This window comes from Neolamprologus multifasciatus, chromosome 11, assembly GCF_963576455.1.
Source record: "Neolamprologus multifasciatus chromosome 11, fNeoMul1.2, whole genome shotgun sequence".
In the NCBI taxonomy this organism is placed as follows: Eukaryota; Metazoa; Chordata; class Actinopteri; order Cichliformes; family Cichlidae; genus Neolamprologus; species Neolamprologus multifasciatus.
This window is the reverse complement of record NC_140449.1, coordinates 30,339,707-30,351,490: the sequence shown is the minus strand read 5'-3', so window position 1 is coordinate 30,351,490 and position 11,784 is coordinate 30,339,707. Positions and strand designations below refer to the sequence as shown.

The following is an 11,784-nucleotide window of genomic DNA, read 5'->3' as shown; positions in this document are numbered from 1 at the left end:
AAACGTTCTGACGTACATTGAACAGTCTCCTGAGTGGGGAATTCGGAAAGTAAAATAGTGTTTGTATCCTTATGGCTGAGGTTAATTTTCTCTGGTTTGGCAGACTCAGGGTAAACTGACACAGGGCTAGCAGAGTCAGAGAGGGCAAATACAGGCTCAGGTGGAGCAGGAAAAACACAGTACCTCTCCAGATTTCGTCTTGAAGGAGTGGGAGAAGTACAGTCAAGATTACTCACAGTGGCAGACTGTTCCAGAGAGAGGCTGGGATGCGGCTGTGGCAAGGAACGACAATGGCGCCGATTCTGCTTCCTCCTGGAAGTGGGGCGGAGATTTCAGAGGAGATCGGTAATGACAGAGAGGTTGATGCCAACTCCTCACCATCCGACCACATTGCCGCAAGGAAAAAAGCCGGCAAACAACGGTCGGAGAAAGGCGTGGAGAGTGGGTTAATCCGCGGAGACGGCGTAGGTTCATCCTCCTGCTGTAGCATCCGCGGCAGCGCTGCAGGGAGCTTCTCTATTCGCCGCAGCAGCAGCAGCGGACCGAGTCCACTGCGATACAGCAGCGGCAAAGCCAGCTCGGTCCCGAGCTTGAATTGCCTCCCGGGCTCGATGCAAACCGAGGTGCTGGAGGACTGGAAATCACGAACACACAGCAAGTTGAAGGTACGATGCGACAGGGAACACAGGAAAACACAGGGCTTATATACACAGGGGAGTAATCAGGGAATGGAAAATAGGAGGGAGACACAGCTGGGAGGGTTTGGGCTAACAAGACACGGGGAGCAAAGTTAGACACACTGACATGAGGCACAACCTTTCACAATAAAACAGGAAACAAGAAACAGGCATAGACCAGGCACTAAACTGAACCTATACTAAACAAGAGACATGACCTAAGACCAATTTTATTGTTTATTTTATTTTAACCTGCTAAATATGGGACAGACTTGACTGGGGAGAAGAAAGGGGAGAAAGAAAGAGGGAAAGAAAAACAGTGGGGAAGAGGAATGGTGATAAAGGGCAAAAAACCAAAAACCAACAAACTAAGCAGACAAAAAATACATATATCGATCACCTGGATCACCTGTTGAGAAAGAAAAAAGAGAAAACAAGCAGAAAAAAAGAGCAAATATAATAAACAACATCATTACGATGATCTATGGGAATATAACAGTAAATATTAAAGAAGCGGGGGGGGGGGGGGGGGGGGTTGCAGTGACGTGCCCGTGCCCGGTCCCACAGAGCCCAGGACAGCCCACCCGACCCTACCACAGAGAAAACTGTCCCCACCCCGTCATCCACTCATCTTCCAGACTACACAAGACAATAGACGCCCAGGCTGAGATCTTCCTCCACCTCTCCTATATCTCCCCCTTCTGCAGAGTGAGTTCCTGAAGAGAGGAGACCTCTTGCAAGATGTAACAGCCTCCCCCACCAGTTGAAGAGCCCCCCAGATGGCTCGATGCACTGGCGGTACCCTGCGCCAGGGCTGGGCCCCCATACACCCACCCGCCCGTAACCCCGGCGACACAACAACCAGGACCCAAGCCCCCAAGGCCCAGCCAAGGCCCCAGACCAGAGAAGGAGCCCTCCAAGGAAGATGCTCCTGGAGAATCCCCCGACGCCCCAAGTCTGTCCCTACCCCTACACCAATCACAACAGCGAAGATGGGACCAAACTATGACCCCCCCTCCTCCACTTGGTGATGGAGCTGATCAAAGGAGCCCAAATTGATCTGATGTGGTGGCAGAGGCTGTATCAAGACTAATGTAATCTAATAGATAATTTCTATATTGGTTAGAATTAAGATTATTTTTATTTTTCCAGTTCATGAGGACTTTTCTTGGCTATGCATAGGGCAGTGAAAATCATATGGGCTATATTCTTTTATGTAGTGACATTATCTAAGCTGTCCAACAAACACACAAAAGGAGAAGTTGGAATGTTAAATTTCAGACACTTTGATAAGTCTTCACATATCTTGCGCCAAAACTTCTGAACTGGTGGACAGAATCAAAGAGCGTGGATATAATTGTCCAGTGTATTGGTTTGACAGTGTGAGCAGTTGTTGGTAGATGTAAAGCCCATCTTGGACATCCAATGACCTGTATAGTGCACTCTATGTAGTATTTTGTATTGAATTAATTGAAGACTGGGATTTCTAATTAGATGAAAGGTTTTTAAGCAAATCTGAGACCAGAAGTTTTGGTCTAAGTTAACTGATAAATCCGCTTCGCTTCCCATTTTGCAATAGGAAGTGATATTGATTCATCTGTTTTAGAAAGCATTCTGTATATTTTGGAAAGCAATTTTGGGGTTTTAAGAGTAAGAAATTGTACCACACTTGGTGGTGTTTGTAGTTCAACTTAACCCGGTTTAAATTTCTTTTTTACTATGGATTTAATTTGTTGATATTCTAAAAATCTTTTCTTGTTGATCCCATATTGTGTAACTAGTCTGTCAAATGGAATACATTCTGTTCCTTCTAATATATGTTCTAAATATTTGATTCCTTTACCACTCCAATCTGGAAAGTTTATCATATTATTGTTTTGTAATATGTCAGGGTTGTTCCAGATAGGTGTACATTTGCATGGGATTAATGAAGACTCCCACCATGCTGCCAGAGAAGAGCTAATGCTGACGTTTTGAAGCATTCATGTCGTTGGATGTTTGAGCTGATAAATGGTAGATCTGAAATCTCTATATTATTGCAAAGTGCTTGTTCTACATCTAGCCAAGGTTCATCTAAGAGGGTATGTTTTAGCCATCCTGAGATAAATTGAAGCCTGTTGGCTAAGAAGTAGTGCTGAAAGTTCGGTAGTTCTAATCCTCCTTTATCCTTGGTCTTTTGTAGTGTTTTTAAGCTTATACGTGGGGGTTTATTTTTCCAAAGGAATTTGGACATATATGAATCTAGAGATTTGAACCAATCTTGTGATGGCTTATTTGGGATCATTGAGAATAAATAATTTATTTTTGGTAAGACCATCATTTCTATAGCGGCAACCCTTCCCATGAGTGATATGGGTAGACATTTCCATCTAGCCAGATCACCTTCTACTTTCTTTAAAAGTGGGATATGGTTTAATTTAGTTAGATCTGCAAGCTTGGGAGAAACATTAATACCTAAATATTTTATATTTCCTGATTGCAGTGGTGTAGAAGAAGAATTATGGAAGGAGCAATTAATCGGGAGGACTGTAGATTTTTACCAGTTAATTGACTAATCTGATATTCTTGCAAAAGAGTTTATCAATTCAATCACCCCAGAGATATTGGTTTGTGAGTTTTGGAGAAAAAGTAACACATCATCTGCATAAAGGCTGATTTTATGTTCCACATTCTTGCATTTTATGCCCTTAATTACTGAATTCTGTCTAATTGCTGCTGCTAGTGGTTCTATAAAAATTGCAAACAGTGAAGGGGAGAGTGGGCATCCCTGCCTGGTGCCCTTCAGGAGACAGAAGTTGGAGTATGTCTGGTCATTTGTTCTGACACAAGCTGTTGGGGAATTGTATAATATTTTTACCCAGTTAATGAAAGAGGATCCAAAACCAAATTTGTGTAAAGTTGCAAATAGAAATTTCCAGTTAACTCTGTCAAATGCTTTTTCTGCATCTAAAGAAAATATTGGAGTTTCAAGGTTTTTACTGTATGAGTAGTCTATTAAATTAAGTAATCTACGTGTATTTGTTGATGAGTGCCTACCTTTTATGAAACCAGTTTGGTCAGGATGAATTAAGAGGGGGGTTATTTTCTCTAGTCTCTTTGAGAGAGCTTTGCAGATTATTTTAAGGTCTACATTTATAAGGTCTACATTTATGGAGGTCCACAGGGTCTTTTGGAACCCTGTGGACCTCCATAATTAACCTTAGTGTAAAGAGTACTCTTCATTTACATGAACTCATTTGAGTCTATTAGATTGATATTATTCAAACTCCAGTAGTGCTGTACCTATAATACCTACAGCAAGCTCTAATCACTGTAACAAAATGTTATTTTCAGTAGTATTGACCAGTACCTGCACTAACAGGACAAGAACAGTGATTAGTCCTTTGTCAGAGGCCATAAGAAGATCATTTATAACCTTCACTAAAGCTGTATTTGTGATGTGATTAACTCTGAAACCCGACTGAAATCATTCCTCTGCAGAGGACCCACCTAAGACAGCTTTGTCAAGTGATGGCTTTGTAAATAACGGTTTAAATACTGCAAGCTTGAAGGCCTGTGTACCTATCATTTAGCAAATATAGGCTGATCATATTTTACTCACTGCCACGCCATCATCACACAGATCCAGCCATTCATACCTGCTGTTAAGACGTAAGAAGCTGTTGCAGTATTCTCCAAAAAAATAGGTGTCACCACTAAGACAATATAGAAGAATAGAATAGAATAGAATTCATCTTTATTCTTTATTGTCACTGCAAACGCCACAAGTAAAAGGGAACGAAATGCATGTCATACTCGCTGATACAAACAAGAAGAAGTCACAACCGGAAGCTTTTTTTTTTTGCATCCTTTCTTTCCACAACAGTTGCAACATCTCACTCTGTGTGTCTGTATGTCCCTGAGTTTCAATGATGGAGGTATAAACAGGAATAATCTGACACAAGTTAAAAAAAATCAAGAGCTGCATGACTGGACAACACACAATAAAAACTGTGTCGCACAACACAGGATGTTATGTGATACATGAGACACCCATGACACAAGCCACGTGGCGAGCATAAAAACAGCCTTAGGTGGAACTCGACTGAAAAATTGTTGAGCCGAGTCGACCTGCCTTGAATTGCAACGAGTTAATCCAAGCAAGTGCTAGATGTTGTTTTCTGAAAAACAAATTTAAAAACTTTCCAATGCAAAAAACCAGTCATAAATGCACACGTAAGGACAGAAAAAAGATACACAAATATATATTCGTATATTTATATATGTGTAGATTTATATATATATATATATATATATATATATATGTATATATATATATATATATTAGGGGTGCAACGATACACAAAATTCACGGTTCGGTTCGGTTCGATACTTTGGTGTCGCGGTTCGATATTTTTTCGATACAAAAAAAAGTTCATGCCTTTTTAATTTGTCATTTATTAAAATTATAAATATATATTTTAACTCAAAAGTACAGCTTTTAAATGTAATGTTGCTGAAACAACAAAGTAATAAAAAATAAATCTCTCTGATCAAGAAATCACTCATCTTTGGAAAAGAGAGTTTATTACAGAGAAATGGCTCTTTCCAAAATAAAAGCTATACTATACGCTTCTTCTGGGCTATATTCTCAGCAGCATATTAAACATATGAGGTCCCCATAAGGAGAATCATGTGCTAACGGCTGTCTAAATGACTCGGGTAAAGTTTGTAGCATGCGTGCTTGTTGTTTTTGTCTGCTTCCACTTGTCTTTGCACTAGGATGATGTTGGCGTAAATGTGCAGTCATATTCGTTGTGTTCCCACTAGTGCTGTCAGCGTTAATCTGAAATGAGGTTAACGCCACAACTCGGCAAATCTCCGTTAACGAGCTACTGCGGATCGCCCCGTGCGTGGGGCTGGACGGCCAACACGTTAACGAGCTAACTGCGCTAACGCACTAGTTCCCACCAATGTAATTGAGCATTGCTGGCACATCCAACATACTGTTTTACTTTAGTCCATGACGCGCTTACCTTCAGGGTCATATGTCACATGAAAACCAAAATAGTTCCAAACGCCAGATCTGAATGAGGGTGGGGGAGGTTCAATTTGCCATGTTGCAAGGAGAGCTTAACTTCTGTCTCGCTAGCTTGGCCTGCACTCAGTGAATCTGCGTTCGACTACTCCGCCTAGGCTGCACTGTCGAGCGCAGATCCACTGAGCGCTCAACACAGACAGCATCGTCAGAAGAAAAGTTGATAAAAGAAATTAAAAATTTGTATTGTTCGATACATATGCGTACCGAACCGAAAGCACTGTATCGAACGGTTCAATATCGATACGAGTATCGTTGCACCCCTAATACATATATATATGTAGAGAGAGAGAGAGAGAGAGTCGTCCTGCCTTGAATTGCAACGAGTTAATCCAAACAAGTGCTAGATGTTGTTTTCTCAAAAAGAAATTTAAAAACTTTCCCATGCAAAACAGTCATAAATGCACACGTAAGGACAGAAAAAAGATACACAAATATATATTCGTATATATATATATATATGTGTAGAGAGAGAGAGAGACGGTGTATAACTTTTCATTATCATAGTGTACTTTTTCTTACACATAGTTTCGTTGGCAAATGTCTAATCTGGCTTTGCTGTTACGTGCCAAAATATTCTACTCTGAAAAACTCTCTATACTATGTTCACATTGCTCTATGCTACTCTGTTAAAGTACATTTATCATCCATATTAATCACTTCCCCTGATTTTTCTCTCTTCAGCCACTTGGGCTGGGGAAATATATACAAAGGTTAAGGCTGACACACACACACACACACACACACACACACACTGTCTATACTATGTTCACATTGCTCTATGCTACTCTGTTAAAGTACATTTATCATCCATATTAACTTGTTCCGCTGATTCTTTTCTCTTCAGCCACTTCTTCAAGGCTCCTTGGTAAAAACTCTTCCATCAGATTGTTTTCTCCACGTTAGACGAAAAACAGCAGTCGTGTTATAACTCCTTAGCTTCTGGTTAATCTATTAAACAGAAAATACTCATGTTTCCATTTACTATAGCAAAGCCATGAAGGTCCTAATGCGATGAAGTACTTATTTCATGTCACAATCTAAATAAACATATATATGATATACTCAAATTTAACTGCTCATCATTAACAAAGATCTGCATCACTTACTTGCTCCAGGATGTCTGCTTGCACCGAAGGATTACTTAGATCCAGCATTGAGTCCTGTGGGCTGATCCTCAGTTTAATGAAACTCAGCTTGTTCCCTGATATAAACACATGTAAACAGAGTTAGTCTGGATCCTTCATTTTACACATTTCTGTCATGGAGAAAGACATAGATATTTTTTTTCTATTTGAAATATAAATGTTATATAAATTTTCTAGTAAAGAGTTTTACTCACTGCAGTCACAGACGAAAGGATGTGTTTCTGTGCATGCCCTTTCTCCCCATTTACCAGAGTTTACCTTCAACATAGCAACACAGTTTTGAGTGCCATCAGTCCAGACAGTCTCGTCTGGGTTCCAGTATCTAAATGAGGAGTCAGTCTGGTCTGACCACACCCAGGGGTCTCTGAAGAGGCCAACATACACTTCATTGCCATTGGCTACTTGCTGGACTATCTGGTACTCAGCATCATTCCTTAGACTGGTCAGGTCTGTGTAGTGTGTTCTGCAGTAATCCCGAGCAGCAGTCCAAACTATGCCTTGTGTGTTAAGGATGTACTGATCTGCACCTTGTTTTGTCGCTGCAAAGTAAAGTAAAATTAGCTTCATTGACTTTTGATTTCCACAAAACAGTTAAAACATTTGCTTTGTAGCAATGGTCCTCAGGTTTCAGCCAAGAGTGTGCAGTGTGTCCTGTAGTATTCCCGAGAATCAAAGCAAGACAGTTTTTATGTATTGACAAACTACTGATCAAAATAAAGAGACATTTTTTTTAAATTTAACTTTAAACCTATCTACAAACCTATCTACAAAGATTACAGTACTAATCAAAGAAGGATAAATAAGATTTGAAAATAAAAAAGTGCCATTACATTTAGTGAAACCAGTTTGAGTGTTTGGCATGAGCTTGATGCAATCACTGTATACACCACTTTTCATTTAATTATTACTTATTATTAAACACTAACTCTTTTCCACAGCCTGTCTTTTGTCTTGTCTTGTCTCCTTCCTCCCTCTGAAAATTTACCTATTTGATGGATTTCCATCAAATATCAGAGACACATTCTAACAGGTAACCATGAACTTGCCAGGATTTGCTGGGTTGCAGGCAAGGGAAGGACACAAATGCAGGACTCATAGATGAGGCTCAACTGAAACAGTCGCTTTATTTCTGATACTCAGCGACCAGGAAACACTAGGCAACACTAAGACTCTAGAAGAGCGCACACACAGTCAGGTAAACAACAACGATGTGACAAGGAAAAGGGAAAACTGAGGAACTTAAATACACACACACACACACACACACACACACACACACACACACACACACACGATAACAAGAGGGCAAAGAGACAGAGTAAGCAAAACAGAACACAATGCACACATGATGAGAGTATGGCAAAAACAACTATTTAAAATGACTCACCATCAAAGCAAACTGAATATTTTTGGTTGCCACAGGTCAACATATTCAGTTTCCTGTTGCTGGAAGTTGCACAGTTGCTACTCGTTTCTGAGCTCCACAACAAGTAATTTCTTTCTCCCTCTTTGTAGAAGTCGTCGTCTGCGAGAGACCAGTGCCACCTGTGGATCGTGCCTTTTGAAAGGCCAATCCACACAGCATCATCATATTTATCTCCGACAGCTTCAAGTACAATTTTCATCTCTCTCATGTCATTAATGGTGGCCAGGTCGAAACATTGCTCCCTGCAGATGCTCTGTGCTTCAGACCAGGTCTTTGGTGTTTGAAAGAAGACAAACTGGGGCTGGAGGCCATGTGAAAATTGAAAAGACAGGCCTGTGGAACAGAAATATATGAAATACTTAATGACAAGTCATTATAAAACCCACTACTGTCAGTAGTAGATGTAGATGTTTACTGTAAAATTTGTCAACATTTCAGCAACATGTGTACCACTGAAAATTAAGTCTAGAACAAGAATAAAGTGGGTTTATGAACACTGCAGATCTGCTTAACAAACACTTTAAGGTAGAAGATTCAAACAATATTTTAAACCTAAAAACAATAGGAAAACCATGAGCTTAATTATCAGAATTTGTCAGATAGTCGCAATATATTTACACGATTAGATATTGTGTTATTATCCAGGTAATATCAATTGTGGCAGTCGGCTCACGACTGCCACAAATAAAATAAAATACGAACATTTTTAACATACAATTGGCAAATTAGCCAATGCAAAACTTTATCTGCCTATTAAAAAAAGAAGATAATCTTCTTACAAACTGTTTTTTGATTTTGAAATAGGAAAAAAGAGGGGAAACAACTGAAAAGACTAACATTTGAATAAAACCTGAAAGCAAGTAAATACTTTCTATGCTGCGTTATGATAAACTTTGGTAATATTGATGTATAAAGAACAACACTGGCTGATGATGAAATACAGTCAGCTGGCATGGTGACACTGCCAGTATTAACCTGCAGGGCTGGACTGGGACAAAAAATTGGGCATTTTGACTAGAGACTGGCCCACCAGGTATTAAAGCCATAAAGCCTTTGAATGAAAACAAACGCTGTTGTGACAGTGATGTACACTGTCTTTTTGGTATATGTATGATTTCTATGCATTTTACGTCAGATAAAAACTTTGTTCGCAAGATTCAGATAACTATTTGTTAAAAGCTAGACATTTTAAATGAGAACAAGAAAGAAAAGTATTTCTTTGTGCCCCCCTTTTCCCTGTTAATGCCCTACCTGGCCCCCCTGGCAACACTTTGCTAGACCCGCCCCTGCACAGTTACCAGCTGTCAGCTACTTAGAAAAGGATCCTGGTGTTATTTGTCTCTCAGAAACAGTTCATAACTTCCCTTCAACTCATTCATGTCACCTAAAATGTAAACCTGTTTCTCCATCACCTGTTCAGCTCTGATGATTCAGTAAGGACATCTCCTGGTTTCATCTTCATGTTTCCCTCTCACCAGATATCCAAACCGATATCATGACCAGCAGCTTTTACAGCTGTGGCTCCAGCAAACATCAGCTGATACTAGAAATTAATATTAAATAAATTCTAACAACAGCTGATCAGGCTTAAACTTGCTGCTATTGTTTAGCGCAACATCCGCTGGTTTAATCTTTCTGGCGTAAAGTGAGCGATAAATAAACAAGAGAGAAAAGCCGATCAGCTGATCATTGATCAGTTTCATGATTGAAGTAGCAACAGGAGAGGAAGGGGGGAGAAGAAGAGAGGTGATAGCAGGTTCAGTCTATCATTCTGTCTGTATCTTCTACAAATCATACAAATACTGATGGAACCAAATGCCCGTCAAAGTCACAGATCAGCCAAAACTCTGTAAAGAGGGTCCAGAGGAAGACCAGCAGGCTGAATTAATTATATTTAATTATATTTATTAAATATTAAATTATATTTTTGCCAAAATTGTATTTTTATTTTTCTTGTTGCCCAGGTTTTTTAGCTTTCACAAAGCAAGATTTTCACAGAGGTTAATGTCAGATGTTGTGATTTCCAGAGTCAGTTTAGTATATTATAAAATTTGTAATAGTTTTCTTTTTAAAGTGCTTTAATATGATAGACTATTGAGACCCACAAGTTGAACACTGAATTTCCAAAAAAGTATTAATTTTAATGTTCTACAATCAATTTAAGGCTTTTTAAAGGCCAAACTTAATTGAGTATCTCACTTTTACAGTTACATTTTAAGTTTACAGTGCTGTTCTGCTACTAGAATATTTTTACAGGTTAAAGTCACAGTTTTACAGTATTTAATGAAAATACTGTACTGTAAATGAACATACAACAAAAGCACTTTAAGCAAGACTACAATCTAAGTACCATAAAAATAACAGTAGAAATACCGCAAAGGATGTTACAGTAATACTGTAAAAGGATAATACAGAAAAAGTGCTGCGCAAGACATTCCAGTAAAAATTAAGTGAATGAGATCACAGTAGAACTACTGTAAAATGAACTACAGTAATGCTGTAAATGGAAAAACTGTGAAGATACTGTAAAGGAAAGTAAAACAATACTGTAAATAAAATACTGGCACTACGTTACAAGTAGCTCTTGTCAGTTTCACAGCAACCTCTTCACAGTGTAACCACTGCTGCTACCATGATATTTCTTGGATATTAACAGGTTATTACATGGTACGTTTGTTTGTACGGTCTTGTTTCTGCCTTGTTACCCTACTATTACCACTTCATTACTGAGCTTTAATAGAAAATGCTAAAAAAAAAAAAAAAAGAAAGAAGAAGAAGCTACTTTTACTGAAATGCACTATACACTAAGCTAAAGATGTTTGAAAGGGTGACAAAACGTTTAATATTATTTTACAACACTAACCTGACAGCAGCAGAAGATGCATGATCCCCGCCATAGTTGCTATTCTTCTGACAAAGTTCTGCTGAAGGTTCCTGTTATATGTATATATATGTTTCCAGATACTACATTCTTTGTGCTAGTTTGCATTTCTGATCCTGATCATGTAAATGTTTCTCATCTAGAATGCAAAACAACCCTGTTCTTTGGTTAATTTAATGTCAAGGTAATTACAGCATTATACAGGGTGGAGACTTTGTTACTGATGGCAATGCTCCTAGTTCACCAAGAATATATTTTTCTTTCTCTCATTGGAGGATTTGATTTAAATACCATACCATTACTATACTAATACTGTATTACATGCTAACATGTTAATTCATTAAAATTTTTAATTTTCAGTACATAACTATGATTCCCAGATGGTGTCAATGCAGCAGGACTTATAATACATAGGTTCATACTACAAAATCAGAATAAGGATAATTTATTCTTCCCTAAGGAAATTATGTGGTTATAGTTGCTCCAACACAATAGAAATAGCAACAGACTGAATTCAATTAAATAATACAACATAATACAAAGTTTACAAAATATAAGAAATTGCTCTAATATAT

General features: G+C 38.7%; 1 protein-coding gene across 2 annotated transcripts; it reads right to left on the bottom strand.

The window, feature by feature from the left end:
- Positions 1-6,447: 6,447 nt before the first annotated feature.
- LOC146508803 (macrophage mannose receptor 1-like) lies at positions 6,448-11,265 on the bottom strand. Of its 2 annotated transcripts, XM_085178603.1 has the most exons (5): positions 11,192-11,258; positions 8,290-8,661; positions 7,097-7,441; positions 6,864-6,958; positions 6,448-6,705 (listed from the first exon to the last, which is right to left on the bottom strand). In XM_085178603.1, the coding sequence occupies exons 1-5, from the start codon at positions 11,223-11,225 to the stop codon at positions 6,610-6,612; spliced, it is 942 nt and encodes a 313-aa protein (XP_085034729.1). In that variant the 5' UTR covers positions 11,226-11,258; the 3' UTR covers positions 6,448-6,609. The 2 variants fall into 2 exon arrangements, with proteins under 2 accessions (XP_085034729.1, XP_085034730.1); XM_085178604.1 differs by lacking the exons at positions 6,448-6,705; positions 6,864-6,958 and having other exon boundaries at positions 7,089-7,441; positions 11,192-11,265.
- Positions 11,266-11,784: the final 519 nt, after the last annotated feature.